This window comes from Rhipicephalus microplus, chromosome X (assembly GCF_043290135.1).
Source record: "Rhipicephalus microplus isolate Deutch F79 chromosome X, USDA_Rmic, whole genome shotgun sequence".
NCBI lineage: Eukaryota > Metazoa > Arthropoda > Arachnida > Ixodida > Ixodidae > Rhipicephalus > Rhipicephalus microplus.
In genome coordinates this window covers 219575090-219601766 of record NC_134710.1, presented here as the reverse complement: position 1 = coordinate 219601766, position 26677 = coordinate 219575090, and the positions used below count along the sequence as shown (strand labels likewise).

Genomic DNA, 26677 nt, shown 5'->3' with positions numbered 1-26677 from the left:
TTCGCTGTATAAAGTATAACGATTTGGCGACCTTCGCCACCACTGAATCAACAAGAGCATTCCATGAGTGGCCCTTCATAGTTTTTCATTCGTTCTCCAGCTACCCGCGGCTGCCCAGAAAAACCTGCTCTTCCTTTCCCACCACAACACCAGGTTTTCAGTGTGCTTCTTCAGTTCCTTCAGGGCACTGGACAGCTGTCTGTAGAAGGCGGTCACCGCGACCTCAGCCATAGACGTCACTTTTATTTTCTTACCCCATCTTTAATTCTCCCGCCTCCTACCCCTGCAGATGCTGAGACGTGCTTCCACTTTTAGGGCTGCAGAAATAGTGTCTTTTTCACTTCTTATGCTCTTCCTCCAATCGCTCGCAGCTTGTCAAATTTGTCTTTGTTGAACCTTATAGTGTTTGGAAATATCAATGTTGTTTTTTTTTACATGAATAAAGGCTTCACACCATGCTAAAAACAAAATTTGGGCTTGAATAGTGCATATATATATATGCTCATTTGGAAAATAGGTATTTATAAGCACTTATAGGCATTTAGGCACAAACAACCAAAATAGGCACTTATAGGCACTATAAAAACAACATAAAAGCTCTTCTTAACCTCTAATTCATGCTAATATATCAAAATGGCACCATAGAAATGCAAAGAACAAAATAGACATTTGCCTAAAATCCGGTCTCTAGTCATTATATAGGTATTTTACCAGTGCCACCTCATGGGCATCACATGGGGACCTTTTCGCTGGACATTCCTGTCAAAAGTTAACTATTTCTGTGAAAGCCCATCATGCAAGAAGGCTGGTTGCTTGCTGCAAGTTGCCTATTCATACATGTGCAGGGTGACGGGGGTCAAGTGAACTCACACTGTAGAAAAATGTGCAAGTAAACACATATCGCCTTTTCTACCAAGACTGATCGTGATTTGTTATTGCACCATGTTCTATAGCTGCACTAGAGCTCTGTGTTCTTGAGCCCATGGGCAGCCTGTGCACCACTCTGTATATATTGCCAGAGGAGAAGCTTTTACAAAGATGCTGTATTTTTCAAGTAATCTGTAGCATATGCAAAGGCTGGGCGAGCCAAGATGGCTGCTTCGTGTTCACTGTTTTTCCATGAACCTTAATGGTGGAAGATGAGTGGTCTCATTGTTTTGAAGATGAGCTGAAGCAAGAGGCATAGCAGTGTTTGTTTATATCTGGACTGTTTAGCATTCCAACATTGTGCAGGGTGTGTTCGTGGTCATTGAGTGAAATATGTTCCTGTTTGCCTGTGCACATGTCACATACGGTGCTTAGGGATAAAATTACAACGTGAAAACCTATTAAAATCACTGGCTAGATGAACTATTGGAAATAGATATTTCATGTTGCTATGAATCTGGACTCTAAAGGTAATTTTGGTTATAATACAGGTATTCAGAGTCGAAATTATGCTGATGTAACATGAAGAAAAAATAATAGAAATGAAAAAAAAAACGAGTTTGCCAGGCAAAATTATTTGGCATCCTGGGATCAAATGCACGTGCCAAAAATTGAATGAATTTTATATAAGCATTTCTTATCAAATTTGATATGATCATCACCAGGGATTCTCCAGACCTATATATATTGCTACGATACTGAGGGTACGTGTAGTAGACGAGGAGAACGAGGTTGGCATGAGCGGTGATCGGCCAGATTCCTGGACTCTCGCATTCATCATCTCTTGTAAATAAAGGCATCTCACCGTAACAAGATTGGTGGAGGTGCTGGTAGTACAGCGGAGCGATCCCAGGTGAACGATCACGGAAGCGCTGCCTAAAGAACTACGCTGAAGCCGCCGACTGGCTGGTCTACCACCACTCTCTATGGATTCGATTGCTGACGGCGACACCATGCACTCTTTGTCTGGCGCTACGTGGCCCCGACACATGGTATCACGAAGCTTCTTTGGGAAGGTCAGAGAAGATGTCGACGATTGGCTGAAGCACTTCAATCGTGGGAGTAAATGCAATTGTTGGGATGCAGCCTCCCGGTTGACCAACGTTGGATTTTTTATTTAAGGGACGGCTTTAGTGTGGTTTGAAAACCACTAAAAAACAATAACGATCTGGGAAGCATTGGAGAAAGAAATAGCCAGCAGCTTTGCGAACCCATTGATGAAAAAGAAGCGCGCTGAGCAAACTTTGATGCAGCGTGCTCAAGTACCCGGTGAAACATGCACAAGTTATATTGAAAAGATTCTGAAATCGTGCAAGTCTGTAGACCCACGCATGAAAAAAGATGATAAAATTGGGCATTTTCTCAAAGGGATTGCGGAAGATTTCTACAATTTCCTCATAGGCAAGGACACCTTGGCATCTGTAGCGGACGTAATTCAACACTGCCGCAGGTTTGAGACACTGAAGGCGAGGGGCATCACTCCCAAATTTGGTAGGCTTGCCAACCTAACCACCATTGCAAGTGTCGACATCGCTCCATCATCCTGTGATCTTGCTTCAATGATCAGACCAATCGTACGCGATGAACTTGGACGATGTGATGCTGTCACCCCGCCGAGGGCACATGCTAGCGGTGCCTCCCTGCCATACGATGCAATGTGTGCTGCCGTTGATGCCACGCTATATGATGTGCCCCAATAAAGAGCACCGGAGCCTCCAACTGACAACCTACATCTTCGCTGTGGTTTCCAGAACGCCTCCAGCCAACCACCTACAATGGTGTCTTCTTGGCACGATCATGGTTACATGGGGCCTCGTGGAAGGTTTGGCGACACGTGTGAGGCCCGTGTGTGCTGCTGTTCCCGTAGACATGTGGCTCAATTCTGCGGTCAGAGGCGTCGCCCCCAGTAGCGGTACCACAAGGGACCATCAGCTTCTTCTCGACAAAACAGCTGGCGCGGTGGTATGCGCTTGATGCGGGAAGCGTACATTGGGAACGGCTTCCAGCAAACGCAAACCGCCCACAGTGACACACATGTGGTATGCAACTTCCACCGGAATTTCTGCAACGGCTCGCCTTCTTCCGTGCGAACCTTGACGCTCCCCGCAGCACGCCGGCTTCGTTCACCATCCCCTGCTTGATGCGTCACCTCCCCACCTTCGGGAAACTAGGTGGTGCGGTCAATGGAGATGAGGTTGCTGAACATTTTTCACTACATCCACCTATGCCTCCACCTGTTTTTATGACTCAAAATAAGGTCCCGTGCTTATTGATGGACTGCCTACAATGGCTTTAATAGATACTGGAACAGCTGTTTCAGTGATGAGTCTTAACTTCAAATTGCGGCTAGGACATAAGTGATGATTCGCTGGGACAGTTGTGCAACATTTCATGCAGTGAGCAGGGAGACACTGTGCCCTATCGGTGTGTGTTGTTAGCATTACTTTGGGCGACAAGGTGTTCGAAGCAGAATTCGCTGTCCTGGCCAGCTCCACCCATGACATCATCTTGGGGATGACACGTGGTTGCCTATGCCAGTCGCTGTTTAAGTAAACCGGAGCGAAACTATACTGTCACAGACCAGGAATGTCTCGTGGTCTAATTCGCCGTGCACAAGTTTCGTCCTTATATCTATAGACGCCGATATTCGATTATCACGGACCACCATTCTTTATGTTGGCTCACTGGACTATGGGACCGATCCGTTTGTTTTGCTCGTTGGGCGTTAGGATTGCAAGAACACGACTTTGAAGTCTGTTACAAGAGCGGTCATCATCATACTGACGCCGATTGCCTTTCACGGCTTCCCCTTCCGACAACTGAGTGTGACACAGACAACTTTGATGAATATTTGGCGGTAGTGGATACTTCATTTCCTGATCCAACAACTTTTCGAGCAGAGAAACGCAGTGACAACAGTCTCACTTCCTTATTTATCTTCCGGAATGAATGGTCAATGCGATTTCGTCGTAAAAGATGGTGTTCTTTGCAAGAAGAATCATTCTGGCGTAGGCCCCCATCTACTTCTAGCTGTGCCTACAAGTTCGCGACAACACGTACTTCGAGCAATGCACGACAACCCAACATCTGGCCATATGGTTTTTTCTAGGACATTTCATCGCACACAAGAACGCTTCTTCTGCCCGAAGATGCGTAAAAGTGTTACTGCATACGTTGCGAGCTGTGAAGAATGTCATCGCTACAAGCGGCCTACAACATAGCCAGCCGGACTACTTCATTCCATAGCACCCCCAGGTTCACCATTTGAGGTCGTTGACACTATTTGACCTGCTTGGCCCTTTTTCGTGATCAACTAACGGCAACCGATAGATTATTGTGGGCGTTAACCACCTCACATGCTACGCTGAAACTGTGGCGATTCCTGCGGCAACGCCCACTCAAGTTTCACAGTTATATGCTGTCGCACATTATATTACGCCATGGATCCCCCCGTGTCATCATCAGTGATCGCGGGTGGCAATTGGTTGTTGATGTAGTTGAAGACCTCTTTCGTCTTGCTTCGTGCCATTTTCGTCACACTACCCCGTATCAACCCCAGGGTAATGGTTTGACGGAATGAACTAATAGGACTCTCATCAATATGATTTCCATGTATGTTGATTCCAGACACAAAACATGGGACACCATCTTGCCATTTATAACTTTCGCCTACAACACTGCACAGCATGAAACAACAAGATACAGCCTATTTTACCTGCTCTATGTACATTAACCCCGCACAGCTCTCGACACTACTCTTCCTTTTTCTGAGACCAATCAAGCTATTCTCGCCGAAACCATTTGCCGCGCAAAAGAGGGCCGGCGCATCGCCTGCCTTCGAACTTTCCCAGAAACGCTCTAAGAACCGTTTCAACTGAAGTCACTGGCATGTATTGTCTGAGAAATGGGATTTGGTGCGGCTTTGGACACCGCTTCGCAACTGCGGCCTCTGCCAAAAGTGTCTGGCCAACTACACTGGTCCGTTTGTTGTCCTGGAACATCTCAGTGATGTCACGTACGTGATATCTCAACTGTTATCAACTGGCCGCCGCTCAAGCGAGACCAACGTCGTCTATGTTGCTGTTGTGAGTGAAATGCGTGAGTCAAGTGATTTTCGACTTTGGCGCAGCTAGATTGACTGCTGAAAGTGCGTTACTTGTGCCAGTGCGGCGAACAATGGCAATTGAAAAAGAAGAAAAGCCTCAAGAAAATCGCAGAAAAGAATCCAGAGCCACGGCATCAAAAAAGGAGGAAGAGGAAGAATCGTGGTGGTGCTTGGAAGAATGGGGCTAGTGTGCGGCGAGCTCATCGGGTGCAAAACGCGAGCTCGTCGGGTGCAGGTATCGAGGCGTCAAGGCATCCACCTAGCCAGCAACGATAATCACGGGGTCCTGGTAACCATTTAACGACCACCTAGGCTATTGACTAGTTCCTGGCATGGCCTGGTTCTGGTGTTCGAGCCGAAGACAGCGACGCAGATGACGTCTTCTACCGGGAGCAGGAGTGAGCTGTCGGGCTACAGTCTTGAGCTTGTGCACTCCCACCATGGCAGCTTCACCGCTGGACTGTTGAAGAACGTGAACCGCTGGTGAGCTGTATCTATCTCCTTACGCATCTGGACTTTAACCTAAAAACTCGAGAGACTGTTTAGACTCGTAGAGGTTTTTCCTTGTTAACGAGAACTGCTGGTGTTTCTTAGTTTACTTTTTGCTGATCTTAGCATTCCTCTTTGTTTTTTTTTTGTTTTTGTGATATATATATATATATATATATATATATATATATATATATATATATATATATATGCATGCATGCATGCTTTTTCAGGGAAATGAAACGCTCACCTCCTCTTCTCTCCAGAGAATAACGTTTCACAGCTAGCCCGACTGGCTTTATTTATCGAACTCATCACAGTTGCCCGTTTAAAATGCTTTCATCACCGCAATGTAGCCTAACTCGCCCGGTGGGCATCGTCTGCAAAGTGGGAATTACTACGATACTGAGGGGACGCATGGTAGAAGAGGAGAATGAAGTTGGCACGAGCGGTGATCTGCCAGATCTCTGGACTCTCGCATTCATCGTCTCCTGTATATAAAGGCATCTCACCGTTACAAGATTTTCAAAACGCACGAAGGGGAGACAGAAAGTTAGGCAGGCCGATGAGATTAAAAAGTTCGCAGCTATGAAGTGTCAGCAGAAAGCACAAGACCAGGTTGAGTGGCGGATCATGGGAGAGTCCTTTGCCCTACAGTGGGCGTAGTCAGGCTGATGATGATATGTTTTTACTACATTATAATTTTACAATAAATGATGTGCAAATGCACATATCCTTGGCACGTCCTCCTTCGGACAGCCAGTCGACATTCAAAAATGAATGCCCAGTCGGACATGCAGTTTGGACATCCACAAAACAGCCACACGGGACATGGATTTTCACAGTACGTCAAGTGGCTATTCATGTTAGACATCCAAACGGCCAGACATTTGTATTCATAATTGACAGCCAGCAAATATCTGTGGATACTTGGGTTCATACAGCTCAAGCTTAGGAAGCATCAAGTTTGGTTAGCATGAAAATAAATCCCAAAGCAATTGATAATATTCAGGCTTAGTACAGTATTTACCGGAATTCAACATTCAACTGATCTTAATCTTAACTGGGACATGTTTTGCAATTTTGCTGCTTTAAATAGCATCACTCTTTCATGTGCAGTATGGTGTTTTATTGTACTACAACCGTTTCAAAGCCTATGTTGTCTCGAAATGCCAGCTCTGTGGTACGTAGAAGTCTGTTAAATTTTTTGATGTGGTGCATTGCTCCACCTTCAAAAAGATTCAAGATGGGCGAAAGTGAGACAACAGCAGCATTTGTGGTGTAATCTGACAATGATTATTACAGATGTGTTGGTTCATCTCTTTTCTTATTCTTCAAATTATTTTCAGAAAGCTCTTGCACTAAGTTCTGTCCTTTCAGAAAGTTCTTGTAACATATTTATTGGGGCAATAAGCATACACTGCCATCGTTAGGCCATTTATGATCACTGCAAACGAAGGCTTCTCCATTGACTTCCAGTAACTTGTCCTGCACCAGCTGATTTATTCTTATTACTATAAATTTCTTGATTTCATTACTCCCTACTTTCTGATCTCGGTACTGTTTTCTACTTGTGGCACCCATTGTAGAACTATTTTTGGCACCCATTCCAGACCTAAGACATTCCTAAAAGCGTCCTGAATCAATCTGCCAAGTAATCATAGTGTGACCCAAGTATTTGGAGTTTATTGGCTCACAAAGCGATCGGCAAAAACATTTTTTTCGAATTCATTAAGAACTGGTGGAGTTACAGGCATTCGTCACATGATTTGAATGCTTTCTCTTTTTCTTCCTGATGAGCGAGTTGAAATGTATAGAGGGGGGGGGGGGAGATAAGACGAATGGGAGAGAACCGAAGTCGTGTACTAGCTATGCTGATGGCAGACATTATTACAACGGTCTGGCAAGCCAGGTGTACAGTTCACTTTTTTTTATAATTGTATGATTCTGATTTTAGAGTGGTTAATTATATAACATTGTACCCCCCCTGATCCAGCTACAGTGGGCCTCGCGATGCATTTGCTAATGAGCTGTAGCCACTGTTTGGCAGCCCTGCACATATTCATGGTGATAACTGGATGGCCCGCTCTAGACGACTAGACCATCGCTAAACCTTACCGTTGTTCATGTTTCATTTGAAGCCGATAATACTAACGCCCCTTTACGTATCTAGTAAATATCAGAAATGCAGACTAACCATGATTTGTTGACAGCTGTTCATTTTGATATCTTCCTCATTCGTTTTGTTTTGTGTTCTTGCTTCTGGCGGTTAGCGCATTAGCAATGACAGCATCCATGGGTAGTCTGACCCTAGTGATATGTTGATGCGTTGTATATACGCATCATAGATAGATTACGAGAAGGCGTTTGATTCAGTAGAAATATCAGCCGTCATGCAAACACTGCGGAATCAGGGCGTAGATGAAGTATATATAAACATTCTGGAAGAAATCTACAGGGGATCAACTGCTACCATAGTGCTTCATAAAGAAAGCAACAGAATACCAATCAAGAAGGGTGTAAGGCAGGGGGACACAATTTCCCCAATGCTATTTACCGCGTGCTTACACGAGGTTTTCAGAAGCCTAGAATGGGAGCAGTTAGGGATAAGAGTCAATGGAGAATACCTTAGTAACCTGCGCTTCGCCGATGACATTGCATTGCTGAGTAACTCGAGGGACGAATTGCAACTCATGATTACGGAGTTAGACAAGGAGAGCAGAAAGGTGGGTCTTAAAATTAATCTGCAGAAAACGAAAGTAATGTACAACAACCTCGGCAAGGAGCAGCGCTTCGAGATAGGTAATAGTGCACTTGAAGTTGTAAAAGAATATGTCTACTTAGGGCAGGTAATAACCGCAGAGCCGAACCACGAGATTGAAGTAACTAGAAGAATAAGAATGGGGTGGAGCACATTCGGCAAGCACTCTCAAATTATGACAGGTAGATTGCCACTATCCCTCAAGAGGAAGGTATATAACAGTTGTATCTTGCCGGTACTTAGCTACGGAGCAGAAACCTGGAGACTTACAAAGAGGGTTCAGCTTAAATTGAGGATGACGCAGCGAGCAATGGAAAGAAAAATGGTAGGTGTAACCTTAAGAGACAAGAAGAGAGCAGAGTGGATTAGGGAACAAACGGGGGTTAAGGATATCATAGCTGAAATCAAGATGAAGAAATGGACATGGGCAGGGCATGTAGCGCGTAGACAGGATAACCGCTGGTCATTAAGGGTAACTGACTGGATTCCTAGAGAAGGGAAGCGGGTTAGGGGGAGACAGAAGGTTAGGTGGGCAGATGAGATTAAGAAGTTTGCGGGTATAAATTGGCAGCAGCAAGCACAGGACCGGGTTAACTGGCGGAACATGGGAGAGGCCTTTGTCCTGCAGTGGACGTAGTCAGGCTGATGATGATGATGATGATGATGTATATACGAGCAAACCTCGCAGCGATTCTTCGTTGGATTTCAGACGTGTTCTGGCGCTGTCCCACAGAGAACTATGGGGCTTCGATGGTTTTGATTTCATGGCACATTTATTCTTACTGGTATGCTCTTCGGATGCATGCAGCATTCCAGAGGTGGATTGAGTGTCTCTGCATGGCCCTGCTCTGCCGCGACTCTCTTCATGACACAGCACCTCTGCTTGTGTTCTCCAGAATGAGAATACCATCAATAAAAACGAAAAATAAATACGCATGTACATAAAGAGTATTTGGCAATCGGGTGTTTCGCATGTCGTCGACGAAAACGATGCTATGCTTTCCGTCGATTTGAGCCAGGCTTTGTATGCAGAAAGGGCTCCTCCCATGATGAAAGCACAGGGGATCATTGCAGACTCACTGAAATGCAATCCTGTTTCCTTATTTAGAACGTTTCTGCGAGGTTCAGAGCCTGCAACCACAGTAATCGCGTCAGTCATGAAAGCCGCATGCACTTTCTAGTTCGCTGGAAGCAATCAGATTCATGACGACACGCTTCAGCATTGAATCTGGGGCGAGAAAAATTGAGTAAGAGATCTCCGCATAAGCGTGCGCAGGTTTCCCCTTCAGGGGGAAGGGGGGAAAGGTTGGTCGCAGTTCTCCTCTTCCTGTTATGTAAATGTACGAGGTTGACTTCGCGCTCTACTCTTCCTCCATTATGTCAATGTATGGGGCTGGCTTTTTGTCCCCCCTGCCCTCTCCCCCGTGCACACGCCTATGGGTATTCGGTCTTCGCTTTATCTTCTCTCACAATTTTTGTTTTCACACCCAGCCAAAATGGCACGCATTCTTTAATGCCCGTGCTCATTCCACCTTAATATTATATTTCTCATTAGCGTATCTTTATGGTCCCTAACTGACAGCGCATATCGTGCACCCTAAACGCTCATGTTTTATCCCACTATCTCAGGGGAGAAAGTGATTTGATTGATATGTGCGGTTTAACAACCCAGAGCCATCATATGATTATGAGAGACACTGTAGTGGAGAGCTCCGGAAACTTTTACCAGCTTGGGTTCCTTGACGTGTACCCAAATCTGAGCACATGGGCCTACAGCATTTTCGCCTCCATCAAAAATGTAGCCGCCAAAGCCGCGATACGATCTGGCGACCTGCGGGTCAGCAGTGGATTACCTTAGCCACAAGACCGCCGCGGTGGGGCTCGGGGAGAAGGTGGTCAGGCACATTGACTTCACTGTCGGCTTCATTGAGCCAGTAATTAGCTACAATCACATTGAATTTTCTGTCTAAAGAGCTCAAGATTTTGTGTTTGATGTCTCACAAGGACTGGCTGTGGTGGTTACATAAGATGGTACTAACGTCATCTGCTCGATACAAAATCCGGATTGGGCACAAAACATATAAAAAAGGCTAATAATTCAGACAGCTAATATTGCCATTTAAAATATCTTTCCCCTATCTCATATGGGTCAATTCTGAAGGTGGTTTGGCACCAGGATTCTAATAATATAAATCTACTTCCAAAATGACTGAAGGCTGGACAAAGATTCTTAGATGTGGAGTTTTGTTTCATGGTTATGCATCAACACATGTTGAACGCAGGGGTTCCCTCAAGAAAATAATGCTCTAGACAAGTCCTGCCTTGTGCTGCTCATGACTGCACTTATTAGAGAAAAAAGAAACATGCGATGCGAGAAAGACAGTTACATGGTGGCCGTGGCTGCTTCACTGGGGAGAGGTCCATGGGCCTCGTGTTTGAGACCCCTGGTCTAGAGTGCAGCTGATGGCGGAAATGTGTGACTGGAGAATGACAGCTCATTTTGTAGTTCGTTTGTGCCATGTTATATGTCAAATATAAATAACATGTTTTTTTTTTTTTTGACAACATTGTTCACGATCAAAGTTAGCACTGGCGTCGCAGAAGGTAATAATATATGTGACAACAGGGTTTGCTGAAACGAATTTTTCAACGCACCATTAGCATTGATAAAAAAAATGTAGGCACAGTATGCAGATTTGATGCATGCAATAATTTCGAACAATACTTTTCATGGTGATTTAGCCAAAAACGATAAAAAATGTTTATATGCCTACATCATCATTCTCTTTTGTGTGGATGAAATTATAAACTTCACATATTTTGTGTAAAGCGACAGGGCAAGTGACCGGCCAAATCATAGAAGTGACCGGAAGGTGCATTTCTTCTGTCACGTTTTTTCTAACCTCATGGACTTTTGGTGTGTCATACATGTGTGGACGTGCAAGATGACTTTAGTCCATTGTAGTGAACAATCTATCAGGACGTCGCTCACTTGCTTGTCCATATCAGCCACATTTTTTTGCACATTAATAATAATAATATAATTATTATTACCATCATGAGGGACGTGGAAACATAGTTGCCATGGGTGAAATCTTATCTAGTTGCGCCAGTGGCAGTCTTATCTAAAAACATGGTATTCCTGGATTAGTCATAGAAAATATTTTAGCGTTTCAGTCATTTGGGATCGTCTTGGTACATCCTTAGTTTGTCCACAAGCAGCTATAAAATGAGTGACGCAAAGTAGGATTACACAGATGAAAGAGACAAGACGAGCACTTGTCAGGATCATTTTGATTTCGCAGTGCATGGATTTACACCTCCGTCTTTGCAATAGCATTTCCGAGTGTACTGTCCCGACACGTTCTGCCTGCTCCATGCAATCGGTGACATCTCTCGCTTATATCGTGCTATGTGCTCGACAATCTAGCGAGGTACGATAGATTCGTAGTGACGGTAATGACTGAGCGAGTGCCTGGTGCGCTCAAGGCCGCACTTTGGAAAAAGAAAAAAAACTAGAAAGAAAAGTAGCTTGGCTGGTTTCAAATGGCACCCGTCTCCCACGCCTCATCTCTCAAGCCAAGATGCGTGCCGGTATCGCCTCGCTGCGTCGAGGTGCGAGCGCGAGAAACTTTTTTTTTTAATGTCACACGCCAGAGCTATGGTAATGCTGATGAAAGACAATAAAGGGGTTAAGGAGAGAACCGTCAGTATTGGAATCTTTCAAAAACAGAAAGATCGCAGAACAAAGGAGTTGTATGGCTCACAAAGGGAGCTTGAAGCCGGGGTCTTCAATCATAGGAGGGTTATAATAGAGCCGTGATGTATGTATATATATATATATATATATATATATATATATATATATATATATATATATATATATATATATATATATATATATAATTTCGAGTGCAAAGTACATGCGTTACACCAGACATGTACTGTACAACTGAAGTATTGAAAAGAATCATGCACAAGCAGGTAGCTTCACACTCATATGTCTCGCAAAACAGTATGCTGTGCCAAGACGCCTAGTCGAGCAGGATGGTGACCCATAGCGTATGAGAAAACCTGGTTCTGTTTTTTTTTTGTTTCCTAGCATCCTATTAACCAAATAATCGTGATTATGTCATTATTAGAGACATTGTCAAGTACCCCACACTAAGTACTACTGTACTAAGTAACTAAGTAAGTAAGTACTTTACTTAGTGCTAAGTACTAAGTAAAAAATCAACTTCAGCGCTTCTCAAATCGGCGCCGATTTTCTACAGTTGACCCGCCCAAGGAAGGTGAGGGGGCACCCCTGGGCCTTACCCTGACTTTAAGCCCTACTTGGAGCCATATAACTCCGTTGTTCCAGAAACACATTGCTCTCAAATACGTCATGTCGATGGTGTTTTTTTTAATTGTAGCAGCAAAGACACCATCCGCGCTTCACTTTTTCTGGGCCAATCAAGCTAGCCATCTAGCTAGCCATCTGGCAGTGTGAGTAGGAACCGTAGTGCTAGTTCTTTCCAACCCTTTTTTCAGGCACATGCTCAAGTATGCGCTTCTCATTCGCGCTACAAATGTGATGCAGAGTGGTGCCAAGCTTGAAGGAATAGCCGAGCTGGGCGCGGCAATTATTGTTTCTCTTTCATTTTCTCTATTTGTCCTCTCTCTCTGTTTATTTCTCTCTCCCTCAGTATATATATATATATATATATATATATATATATATTCTCGCTTCCGTGTTTTTCATCTCTCCATGACATGCTGAACTTCCCCCTCCTCCACCCTCATTTCTCTTTCCCATCTCCTTGCTGTGCTGTTCTATTCAAAGATATCTATGTGCTGGCAGTAGCCGAGTGGTTGTGATGCTCGCCTTCAGATCGTGTGTGCGCGGGTTCGAATCCTGTCATGTCAAGAATTTTTTTCGCGTGAAGGATTTTTATTTCTATCCCTCTATACTCATTCTCTCACCCAACAGTTATCACAATCGTGTGCTGCTTTATTCTGTGAGCCCTACAGGAGGTGAAGAGGAGAACGAAGACAGCACGTGCTTGTTCATGATGATGATAGTTTTTGCTCACAGATGGCTTTAGCAGCTCTGCCCGAGATTCTCCAATCATGCAATAATGACTTATGCAGCTAATTTTCATCAAATAACTAAGTGATGACAACATAAGTTTACCAGTATGCACTATGCGGTCACTAAGGAAAAATTTATATCTAGCGCTTAATGTAGTTATTGTGTAGGCCCTGCTGTGGTTCTAAATCCCGTGTTAGTGTCGTTCTTGTGTTAGTCTTGGTAAGGCCTGTAGCCAGGTATTATTTGGGGGGGGGGGGGGGGGGGGTTGCAGGCCTCTGAGTTACCCCCCCTTTCACATGGCTACGGGCCTGGTCTTGATGTAGTTCTGAATTTTATGCTGAATGCAGCTCAACTACCGAGAAACCTGAGAAAGTGCGTAACATGGGCAACCCAGCAACTTCCTTGGCAATCGTACGCCGGCCTCTCTAGCGTGGTGCGTGCATCAGAGGGATGCTTCAAAAGCGTTTTTCGCGAATGGATCAATTCTTAGTTATTTCTGTTTGTATTATTTTAAAGCTTGTTAGTCTGTTCTACATCAGTTTTGAGCATTCTGAGCCTTGCTTTAGGCCTGTGTTGACCATTGCGTGACCATGCGACATGAGACAGTGGATGGACAAGAAGTCGGGCCTCTAAGTCTTACGCACCCAATGAAGCCATCTTCATATCTTGTTGCACTATTTTTCAGTTAGCCATATAAAGCACGCATTCGAGTGACAAGCATTCACGTGATATGTCCCTTTTAAGGTACTCCAGCGCATTGCTTGTGCTGTTTAGCCACTAATGTGAGCAGCAGTCATGCATTGTCGACTATAGCAAGACAGCGCAGGCGCCTTATATGTTACTTTAAGAAAATGCAGGAGACATTTTAGTCAGATAATGCTGGGATCAGCACTTGTTTTCTGGCACTAGAGCTTGGATACGCAGAGCTCTTCAGTTGTGGTTTTTCTGGTTATCAACTGCATGCGATCGACGCATACGGCGAGTGGTCCACACTGGCCATAATGGCAACAGATGGGGCTGACTGTCGCTCTCATGTTTAACTGCACATATATACCCTATAAAGTGGAGTGGTGGATGGCCGCCACCATAGCTCAGTGGTAGAGCATTTGAAGGTTGCAGGTTCGGATCCTGCTGGTGGCAAGTTATCTTTTCGTCCACTTTCTTTGCACTTACAGTACAATTACTTCTAATAATATCCCCTTTACTTTCTCTGACATTATTGTCTGTTAGTTCTCATTAATTTGTGTCTAACAAAGAAAATGAGCCCTTAAATTTACACTTTACCTCACGCAGTTAGGCAAGTTGCTTTTGCATCACTAGGCATGAAAATATATTTGCTATATTCAGTTACTTGAATTAAATATAAGAGCATTCATCAATGTTCTTTCTGCTAAAGATTTATACAAGTTGATGAAGTGCACATTTCCATCAGAATTTTAGAGTACCTGTCAATATTGGTTGAACTATAAATGTGAATTAGGATTATAAAGCCTTCTGTTGTGCACGATATCCCTGAACCACCCTTCAGGCTAGGTTATTAAACATTTCATGTAGATAAAAGAAAGCTCTGAAGATCTCAGGTGGGATGTTTAATATAATGCTCCTCTGTAATATTATCATTTATATAAGTTTAAAGCACTAAAGGAACGAACTATGGGCTGTAGCTGAGAGAATAAAAAAGTAAGTTTCAAAATTTGATAATGACGAACTGAGAGAAACTAACTGTTGGCTGTTCATTGTCAGTTGCCCCCACCCAGTGGGGCTGAAGCAACGCAGTAGGCGGTGCACTGTTGTGCAACTTTGAAAAGGATGACATTGAGAATAGATCGGAAGTGTGGGCATCGCGCTAGTAATCGATTGCACTGTCTTTTTAGGAAGTTCTTGCAATAATGTATTTACGGAAGGCACTGGTTACAAATAACTTTTCAGACTTGAATTCAAACAGCTGTCCTATTTATGATCACTGCAAACGAAGGCTTCTTCATCAACATTTTAATTTGTCCTGCAGCAGCTGATTTAATCTTATTGCTGTAAACGTTCTTATTTCGATACTTTCCACTTCTCTACTGTTCTCCACTTGTGGCACCCATTTTGGAACTAAGCCGAGCTTAAAAGGGTCCTGAATCAGTCTGCCAAGTACGGTAATCATCGAATGGCCTAGTTTATTGGCTGAAGAAGTGATCGCTGAATTTTTCTGAATTTGTCAAGAACTATCGAAGTTAGATTTGTCGCTCGCTTCGAACGCTCGCTCTCTTACTTTAACGAAGGGGAGAAAACTTACGTCAGCGCACGTCATCAAATGCAATTGCTCCCACTTCGTGTGATTCCAGTGCGCAGTAGTACTGCTGTTGTTCAATTATAGCCAGCATTCCTTTGGCAAGAAGCGCACCAAGTCCAAATGCAGCTATTGGCTTTAACAGTTTGCTATATGATGCCATACAGCAGCAGCCGGCAGTTCTAAAGAGTGAGTGCGGTCCACTTCGTGCGGTCCACAGCTTTGAGCTCAGCTTCTAACCCTTTCTATTGCTGCACGAAAACTGCAAGATTCGGCTGAGGTGTTCACAGCAACATCAGCTTTCTGCTCACGTGTTTTTTCATCAAACACGATGTGTGGTTCAGAGCCCTTTAACCTCTTTACTATTTTACTATGTGCATCCACGTGCATGGGCATGACTTTCTAAGCTAATTAGACAACAGCAAACTGCTCAGCATCACTGAAGAATTGTGCCTTTGTCATCCGGGGTGTCCTTTAGTAGCAGTAGTCAACATTAGTGGCTAATGTAGAAACAAAGCGGCCATGGGCATGCAGATCGCCCAGCGTGCGATTGCTTAGGCCTGGCTTCTTGGTTTTAAAATTAATATTTTGTTTGCATGAATAGTGTTACAAGAAGCTATGCTATTGGTTTTTAGGAACAGTTTAAAAGCTTTTTGAAGAACTCAAAGGACTGCTCATTTCTATTTTTCTTCCTATTTTCACTCTTCTTTCTTCCCCTTTCTTTGTGTAACTTGCTTCCTCTTTTTTAAATTTTTACACATGGTTTTGTGTTGTGCCAAGCGGCGACGACAGCATACGATCACAGCTATGGCAGCCCGGCCCCCCAAAAAAACACGAAATGCACAGCACAGACCACTGAGGTTTGCTTTAACCTCCTTGGTACAGACACAGCGAAAGCTACTAGAGTACCCTGTTTAGAGCTTACGGTTTACACTCTTGGGCAACTACTATAAATACCCTCGCATGGCACCCACTATACCATAAATCACCATATATTTTAACAACAAATCAGTTCTCAGTTGAGGATTTCATGTCCAGGATTTGTGGTAACGCTGGTGGGCATCGTGAACGGGCATGTGCCACTAAAACTGGGCAAATCTCACTGCTCACTCTGGTCCACAAAAAATGAGGGCAACAGTTAGCCCAACAAACGGGCATGTGACAAGGAAATCTGTGCAGCCTATCAGAAAAGTATCATCAACATAAATGCATATGTGCCACAGAATTTGGGTAAATCTCACGACACACAACTTCCAATAAGAAGGAAGAAGGCAACTGTCCAACAAATGGCGTGCGCGTTACCATAGTCATGCCACTGTCAGATGATTCACTGTCATTATCTAAGGTGGTGTATACAGCCACCTCAAAGCTTAACAAAGAGTGTTTGATAAAGAGCAGTGATAGAACCTATCTGAAAGGCGCCCAAACATAGAAATGCGATAGCCTAATGAAAGGAACTCCACCAGCTTCGCTGTTTCACCTCTGTCCGCGAAGCAGGGCTGGGTATTTCTTGTTATTATTATTTGATTTTTTACTTTTTTTGTAGTAGGCAAGCATTCACTATGTCATTATTTTTCATTCGGAGAAGCGTGATACCCGCCGCACATTTGTAAGGCATTATGTGCACATTGTTGATGCTGTGGTTGATGACAATGAAGTATTAGGGCCGAGCCTTCTGTAATACTAGGTTGGAAGTATTCAACGACCCACTCGTTATGCGATGCGCATGGTATGACGACTCGTTGTTATTTGACTTCTAAAACGCTCTATTACATATGTTAAAGGGACACTAAAAAGAAACAGTGACTTGGTTTAGTTTGATAAACTACTCTCTCAGAACTGGAATGCCGTAAGTTGCACTGCCATAAGTGTATTAAAAGCGGAGAAAATCAAGGTTGAAGTTTCTTTTTTAAGTTTGGTGCTGAAATATCCGCACGTGACGTAGAAAATTTCAAAATGTATTTTTCGTATTTTCTCGATATTTGCTAGATTAAATTTCCTGAAACTTCGTATGCTAGGTCTATGGCACCCACAGGTGACCATGTATTTCAATTTTATCTAATGAAGCTACATAGGACCCAGTAGACGCCTTCAAAATTTATGACGTCACTGTGTTTGTTGCGGGAATCTTAAAGAGCGTCTCCACCCCCATGTTCTTTTCGCGCGTTTTCTGGCTTACTGAGCGTCGTGTCGCAGTAAGAGTGTTGTTCTGGGGATTGTAAAATTGTACTTTACTAATACGTGAAAATTCGTTTTCCTCTTTAGTGTCCCTTTTATGCGACTTTTTCCCCAGGGTGAAGCCTGCCTATAGGGTCTGCTTGTTTTTTTGTTTTTTTTTCTTATTTTGCGCGATAACAATTACAGACACTGGTGACGATGGCTAACAACCACTGTGCCGAAAATGCTGTTGTGATCGTATAACAGCTTTTACTGTCAAAAATAAAGATAATAATAATGTTCGCCTATGTAGAACAGTGGCTGTGCCGAAAATGCTGTTGTGATCGTATAACAGCTTTTACTGTCAAAAATAAAGATAATAATAATGTTCGCCTATGTAGAACAGTGGCTACAGTTACCCTACTTCGATGCTCGGTGCTGACTCGCAAGTAGCGGGTTCGACGCAGGTCGCAGCGGTCGCATTTTGATGGAGCCAAAATGGTTGAGGCTCCTGTACTGTGTGATGTCAGTGCACATAAAGCACACCAGATAGTCAGAATTTCCAGAGCCCTCTATTACAGCGTATCTGATAATCATCTCATGGTTTTGGGACGTAAAACCTTAACTGATAATAATAATACAGTTGACTCTCATTAATTCAAACTTGAAGGCACTTCCGAGTTTTGTTTGAGTAATCAATAAGTTTGAATTATTAAAAGTTCTCAGATAGGTGACTCTCGGCGAGGTGACACCACACATTATGATTAGTCATTGATTTTATCACATTAAAAAAATTTTAGGTGTTTTTAATACCTAACTGCACGCAATGAACAGAAAGCAGAGGAGTAAGGTCGACTAGTTTATTGGCCATTTACTGATCATATCTTTTAAAGAAATCATGAATTGCCAACTGCCTCTTTGCTATAGGTATGTGCCTTCAGCACAAAGCTCTCTAAACCAGTTGAGAAGCATCATGGTTTACCATGCGTGTGCTTTGTTTACTAGCAAAGCCTTTTTCTTTGAAGGCCGGAGGTGCGTATTTTTCATTTTTAGATTAATAAGCATGCAACTGTTTAATTAGTAGTGGGAAAGCAGCAGATATTTTCTAGTTATGAAACTGTGAAAAGTATGAATTAACTGAATGATGGAGTTTCAATTAAGAGATCTTTAAATACACCGAAAGTATAGAGGCCAACAAAAATTTAATTTTGTTTAAATTAGTATTTGAAAGTATGAATTGTCAGAGTTTGAATTGTCGCAAGTCTACTGTAGTAATAATAATATAATGTTCACCGCAAGGGTGAAGAAATTAATTTGATAACAACACATCGGATTGTTATTAAAGATAAGGCTAGCAGCGAACTCAGCATCTGACATAGCATATCTCAAACGCTAGCATAAGGAAACCCGACTGCTGCAGGCAACGAAGCGACCTTCATGCTGTCGATCGCCTCGACTCAAAGTGAGCAGCGAGAACACAGCACACACAAATGTACGAGCAGGGTTCTAATCCCTGTCAAAATAGGGCGCACGGCTGCTCCTAACAATTCAAAGTACGCAGTTTCTGCCGTTGGGATGCGTCCCCTTTCCGTAACACTTCCAACACAATAGGCTTTTTGCATGACAGAAGCGGGGCACTACATTTACTCTTTGCTTGAGCCGCAATCATTGGTTGCCATTGTATGCTTTCACTCGCACATAGAACATACGATGTAAGGGGTGATGTTATCGCCTTTAAGCTTCATATGGAACCCCCCGGCGATGGCAGAAATGCGCCTAAGCGCTCATAATTTTACTACTGCCACGAATGAGTTTGTATGTGGCACACTTTTTGAAAGGCCGCTACAAATACAGGGTCGTCGGCAGAAATTTTTTTTCCAAAGGGGGGGGAAGATGCCTTCTTGAAATAGTCAATTTTCGCTCTGTATGTCATGACAAAAATAAATTTCTGGGTGGGGAGAAGACATGAGTTTGATGTGTCACCCCCTGGCCATGCTGCTGCATAATTATGTTCAACAGTTTAAGTTTAATAAAAAAGATTTTTACTAAACATAATCAACTCTGTATTATGCTTATATGCAGTTCAGTTCCACAACTTAATTTATGCAAGTTCGCAATGCTATGTGCCGGATAGATTTTACAAGCATGGAACTTAATGGCACTGCAACTCTTGATGTAAACATCTGTCTTTCATTTTTGAGATTTGTGTTTTGCATATTTAAGTTGCAAAATCTTGAAAGAGACTGTGGTGATGTTTGTAGTAGCTTTGCACGTTTCATTTTGCAGGAGAAAAGCCGAAAGGGCCTTCTGGATCGTGTTTTGAGTGAGGACGAGTTGGTGGTGCGCTCATTATTTTCCAAGGGATCTGATCTAGCTGCTTTCCATGGACTCTGGGTAAAGATGGCTACTGGAGACTGGGGCACTTTGGCAGGCCCCTTTGGCCAAGGTGGCAAAGTTCGTGTGCGAATTTATGGTAAGTGCATTGACTGCCTTTTTAAGTGATGCTATGTGGCTATGTGCTCATGTTAGAGTAGGGGACTGGGAGTGAGATATATATATACAAAGATACTCAAGAAAGTAGTAAAGAAGACGATTATATTTTTGTAGTTTTATTTATTTTTAATACTTGTTTTTAATCTTATGTATATACACAAATTCATATTTTATATTTTGATGACCTTTAAAACCATAAGGCAAAAGCTGCAGGGCAGTACTGATTTGTGTGGTTAGACCAGCTATCATAGCAGAGGCCTCATGACGGGTTCTATGAATTTCAGGTGAACCGTCTACAGAGCTGCGTACCCTACTACCGCGAGAGCGTGGTAAGCGCCCACCACAGCCTGCAGACCAAAAGCCCATCGAGGTCACTCTGCAATTTAGGAAGTATCTGTTTGATACCAGCAGCAAGATGGTGCAGCCCAAACTACCACCTGGACTTTACCAGCCGAAATGACAACTAAACTGCCTTTTTATGTAAATAAATCTGCCATTAAATGACAGTCAGTGTGTACATACATCACTTGGTGATAGGCGCTTTTTTTTTTCCACAGGGAAACACAGCTGCAGAAGTATACAAATGGTTGACTGGGAGCTTCACAACTCACTTCTGTTAAAGCACAACTGTGTCCTTGAACACTCATTTGGCAGCCCATCAGGCATCACAGGACATTCACAACTTAGATCTTAGAAGGAGATGTCTGTCAAGTCTTTCCATGTAGTGGCATGCAGGGGATGCCCACAGAGGAGACGGAAAGCTTGAGGTAAAACTGACGACACTGCCTTAGAAACAGTTGAAACAGCGCACAAAAATGTTCTGCACAAGCTGATTCTCAGTAAAGAGCTTTTGTGTCCATTTTTTCTGCCATCAGCAGCGTACTCTTCTTCCTTGGCATTGTCAGTCGGACGCTGGTAGCAACCGTGCAGGCATGACGAGGCGGCTAAGGCAATGGTGAGCCAAGCCAGAGGCAAGCAGGACAGAAATGGCAATCCACCCATTGTAGCGCATGATGATAAGCATCACCAAGAAGCCAAGAGTCAACTGCAGTGCATGAAGCAGAGTCTGTAGCAGACGGAATTTGAGTTTTCCCCAACGCTCTGCATCCATATGGCCGTACAGGAGGTTCACCTGCAGACACAAAGAGAATACATAAGCACTCATTAGCCATATTTTGCATAACATTGTTGAACCAAATTTCATTTACCCAACAAATAATAGAGTGATGAAACCCTTTTTCAATGGACACTGAGAAGTTAGCATATGTAGGGTGCTAGGTTCAAATGATATGAATTGCATATGCAATTACAATGAAAAAATTTGTAAACAGGGGTTATGTCAAACCACAACCCCTGTTTACGAATTTTTTTTAACGCAAACTTCCATGTCCCCTTTCTTGCTGTTTTTCGTATGAAAATGCATTCGCATACACGACACTGACACGAGTTATTTCAAGATGATGTCTGGTTGAATCCAAAATGTGCAAAGTTCTGACAGGGTTATAAGACATGCTTAAAACTTATTTAACGAAACTCGATTTAGCGAATTCCCCAATCTAAAAGAAATTTCCATTCTTCGACAAGTACCCATAGCGTTCAATGCCTTCATCAACTAAAATTAATGAGTCTTTTGTAGCACTAAACAGAACTTTACTAAATTTTTCTAGAAATAAATGAGCGATTTGATTCCAGAATATAGTGATTTATTTGTAACTCTCAACGCATCGGCTTTTTGCTAGTCACCGAATGAGTTTTATTTGAACAAGACTACACATTTTAGTCTGAAACGATTTTATATATCAAATTGCGCTGGCCTGCAGTGGTTTGTTGACCCTGAAAATACTCCCACAAGAACATGGTGGTTTCTTTTGGTATTTATTGGTTTATGCGACAGATGGCGCTGGTTGTGTTTGAAACTTTTTTATTATTGTTATACTATTTATCATTAACCAGGGTGCCCGCCCGCTACCAAGGAAATAGCCTCACTATCATCATCATCATCATCAACTTTCTTGGTCTGCCTGCTCTACCTGCCTTTGAATATCGGCAGTTTGTCGTAGCTTCACCTCACCTTTATCACGTGAACATGACGGGATTTCATGATCGAGCTGCCCTCGCGGCCTTTTCACACGTTCAGGTGCTCATTAGTAGCAGATAAAATGCTTAGTAGCGTTCGGGTGACATTAAGTTATATATTAACAACTCGAAGGACCGAAAAAGTCCCTGCTTGATTTTACGAATTTCCCAATTTATATATTTTAAGAGTTAATAATTCTTATCCTGAGGAGAGAGGAGAGGCGAGCAAAAGACGTTATGGTAATCAAAATGGTCGCTGACGCCGAATAAAAAAAGCAAGACATTTCTTCAGCCAGCACCTCCGATACGCTTGGTGGACTCTCTCCCCCTCTACCAATGGTGGTGGTGGTGGTGATTAGAGGAAAGAAAAGACGCCTAATTTCTGCAGCCCGTTAGGGAGCACGGCGCTGCGTCTTGTGGGGGGGTGGGAAGAGGGGAGGAAAAAGAGGGAAGATAATGTCCGTCTCTATTGCTGCAGCGCCTACATTCTTTCCCCTCTCCCACACTCGTCTCCATTCTTTTGCACACGCCGCGTCCCCGATACGGGCGTAAGCCGCTCAGGGTGCCCCAACGGGAACGAATGTACAAGTAAACAGCTCCCACAGGGGACAAGGGCACAATTTCACCAAAAAGGCGACACATTTTCTTATAGCGACAGGAAGGTACTGAACAATTACATGACCAGTCGAAACCTGTTTGTACTATCTGAGGCGTCTTTTTGCCACTTAACAACAATCGTACGTCATCTGGCTTGCATGAATTTGCTTCTTGAGAACGACGCTTGCTGCTTTCTATCAAACTACGGCAGTTGGCAATCTGGAAGCGCCGTGCGCACGCAAAGTTATATATCATTACTTACTTTGTAGAAATGCCTTCTAAACGGGGGCACTGCACTAAACATTCGCTGACCAAACATGATGTCACGCGCGCACACTATGAAAAATACACGTACGGTGACCGCTAACACTTGCTGTCATAACACTTGCATTATGAATAACGCAGACGGAAGTTAGCCAACGCATTGTGTTGCCTCTCGCCTCAGCAAGTGCCTGATGTTTTGAGATAACACTGTTTACACTAGGGGGCGGCGCTAGGGGTGACCACTGGTAAAGTGTTCTAGAGATACCCCTGGAAGGCTGTAGCCCCCCCCCCCCCCCGCTCTTGTTGCCTCCCCTAGAGGGAACATAATCACAACACAACGGCTAAGTTCGATCCTTGCCTCCCTGCTTCCGTGAAGGAACTCAATTATCGTACCCCCCTCCCGGTAAAATAATCCACCCCTGGCGCACACGAAGCCACTAGTGTTTCGGTTTGCCCAGCCTTTTTAACAGCCACAGATAGATAATCTGCAACCCGCGGCGCGCGGACGGGCCGTAAAAGGCAGGGACCCGCCGCCGGGGTCTTCAGGATGTATGGTATATGATTGCTGTTCCGCAGGTCGGGAGATCGAATCCCGGCCGCGGCGGCCGCCGCATTTCGATGGCCCATGCGTTTAGAATTATATTTGAAGACCCGCAGGTGGACAAAATTTCCAAGAGTCCTCCGCTACGGCGTTTCTCATGATCAAATCATGGCTTTCATATGCTACGTGCCTTCATTCAAATATCTCTTCCAAGTCGCGGGAAGTTCCGCTTTGATAAAACAAAGCAGCTGCTCTGTTTCTGCGCGCCCGGCGCGCCCTGTTTCGATTCCGGTACCTCGAACCGATTATGAATATCTCAAATTAACTTGCGATTTTTCGGATTCATAAAACACGGATATCCCATAAGTTTTGACGGCCCACAACTTTATCACGTACGTAAACAATTGCCCTCAATTTGACAATAATCAATAAGTTAGCCAGTTATTTATCAGTATTTTAAATGCAACTTTAGAAGCTGCAAAGTGATAAATTTCTACTTCGACGTAAAAATTGTGTGCGGTGACGATCGATAGACGCTTTACTGAAGTAGAATATAAAAAAATCGTATACTGTCTGAAACACATGCTTATACACACAGTATATACAAGATGTTTTTTTTTTTACCAGTAAACAGATTTTTAATAAGAACGCTATGACAGTCAGACACTTGCCGTCTTCGCGCACGCATCTCACGTCGAGGCGGAAGTATACTGTGCCGCACCCTAAGTTACATTAAAATAACTAGATAACAAAAACTAGTTATACTTCTCATTTATTCACTCGAAGTCAGTTGTTAACATGGATAAGTTGTAGGACGAGACAATTTATCGTATATTTATTTAATCCGAAAAGACACACGCACTTCGAGATATTAGTAATCAAACTTGAACGCCGCGATCCAGGTGATATCGAAACTGAGCGCGCAGAAAATGCCGCCACTGTGTCACGTCAAACCGCCGACCCTTGCCCCGCCGCTGTGGTCTATATAGTGGCTAAGGTACTCGGCTGCTGACCCGTAGGTCGCGGGATCGAATCCCGGCTGCGGCTGCTGCATTTCCGATGGAGGCTGGAATGTTGTAGGCCCGTGTACTCAGAGTTGGGTGCACGTTAAAGAACCCCGGGTGGTCAAAATTTCCGGAGCCCTCCACTACGGCGTCTCTCATAATCATATGGTGGTTTTGGGACGTTAAACCCCACCCATCAGACCACCGACCGGAACTGCAAGCGCGTCCCAGCAACATCTGGTCAGGAACAACGGCATGTCGTCTGAAGTGTCGTCGCGTCCTGCAACTTTTCAATACAAACTGCCCTCAAGTTTACCATTCAAACGATAACTAACTCGTTTTTTTTTTCAAGTAATTATTTCAACGCAACCGCTTCGACGTATAGAGTTGGTTCGCAAAGATGGTAAGTGCCGGACTGATATAACAATTTTCCTAGAGCCTCTATAGTCTAAGAAAAGCACCCTGTAAACAGACGTGCCGCTAACACACCCCGCGTCCTTCCTAATACGAAAAGCGTCCGGCAGCACTTCTCCCAAGAATCACTCTAATCAAGTCGCCGTTCATGTGCAAGCAGCGCAATGGTCAGGTAAAATGCACATTACCTGCATTACGTTTTTTTCTGTTTTTTTTTTCAATGTCAATATGTGTTCCCGAACACGGCCGTCCCTACATCTCAGAGTCTGACTTATGCACTACGTATAGGTCTTTCCACAAGGTGAAATAGCATACACGACGGCAATAGCGCATCTTTACGCATATTTATGCTTCTTTTGGCATCCATGCCGATGTCTTTTGCTTGACATACGCGTACGAACAGGTAGGCCAGGTTTCGCGGGGCGCAGAGCACGACTGGTACACTGTATTTTCTGGCAACCTTTTTTTACAGCGAAAGCTGTTATGCGATCAAAACTCGGGTCACGCGCGGCACCATAGTTGCCCGCCGCCGCCGGTGTCCGTAGCCACTATCGCGAAATAAGTAATAAAACCTAGTACCATGGACACAGTGGGGCTCGAGCACGGGTCCGCTGCATGCCAGCCCAGTATTCTACCACTGAGTCATGCCAGTGCTTTGGACTTGTTCGCAGACTTGAAAGGTTTGATGTCGCGAAAGAAATTGCATTATAGAGCGTTTTAAAACAGCGAAAGAACAAGTAGTCGTCGAACAATGTGAATAGCGTAATGAGTGGGTCGTCCAATGCTCAAGCCCATTACAAAAGCTTGTTTTTTTTTTTTCAGCTATTAACTGTGGCCCAACCCACTTGAGGCATAATTCCTCATCGTCGTCAGCCACTGCATGAACAATTGGCACAAAATTTTCGAAATAGTTTGGGATACCACACTTCTAAGAAGAATGACGAAAAGTAGCATAGCGAATGCTAGTATACTGTATACCTAGAAATTATTATTATTAATGGCTTAGTGGGTACCTAGCAAGTGTCCTTGCAGCGATTACCGAATGAGTGTTCAAAAAAGGCTCTGAAGGGCCGCTTTTTCGGGCTTTCGCTGTGACTGCAGGTGCTGCGCCTTCCGCGCAGGCCTGGCTTTTTTTTTTTTTTTCAGGTCGTGGGACAACTTATGAATGTACGGAACCATTTCAGTTCACCACCTAGCTCTTTGGGCGTCGCTGGTCCTTCGCGGCTCGGTGCCCAGCTTTCATCCTTTTTCGATCAGATGCTAGGTTATAGGTTGGTTTTACAAGACGCAGCCCCTGCACGCATACATACACCTGCGATCTCAGTGTTCTGTGGTATTGTTTCTCAAATTAATCAGTAAATTTTTACTGCTGGGCCTGCTCACTGACTTTCTTCAGATGTCTTTATTTCCTTCTTCGCGCGAAGGAATATCGTATGTCATTCACCACCAATGCATTCAACAAAAACTTCGATGAATTTTCCCAGGCCATGCAAAGCGAAA

At 43.8% G+C, this 26677-nt stretch overlaps 2 protein-coding genes across 4 annotated transcripts in view; one reads left to right on the top strand and one right to left on the bottom strand.

Annotated features, from left to right (window-relative positions):
- eEFSec (eukaryotic translation elongation factor, selenocysteine-specific) overlaps window positions 1-20787 on the top strand; it is a 52393-nt gene extending 31606 nt beyond the window's left edge. For 2 of the 3 annotated variants that reach the window (XM_075878674.1, XM_037435807.2), the window contains exons 8-9: window positions 20075-20261; window positions 20566-20787. In XM_075878674.1, coding sequence (XP_075734789.1) covers window positions 20075-20261; window positions 20566-20741 — 363 coding nt within the window. In that variant the 3' untranslated portion in view covers window positions 20742-20787. Of the gene's footprint in view, window positions 1-100; window positions 917-20074; window positions 20262-20565 lie in introns of those variants that run through there. The other variant, XM_075878673.1, reaches the window with a different exon arrangement.
- Window positions 20382-26677, bottom strand: part of LOC119187732 (protein SLC31A2) — a 70248-nt gene continuing 63952 nt past the window's right edge. The window contains exon 4 of the mRNA XM_037435808.2: window positions 20382-21413. Within this exon, the coding sequence (XP_037291705.2) occupies window positions 21183-21413 (231 nt within the window). The 3' untranslated portion in view covers window positions 20382-21182. The remainder of the gene's footprint in view (window positions 21414-26677) is intronic.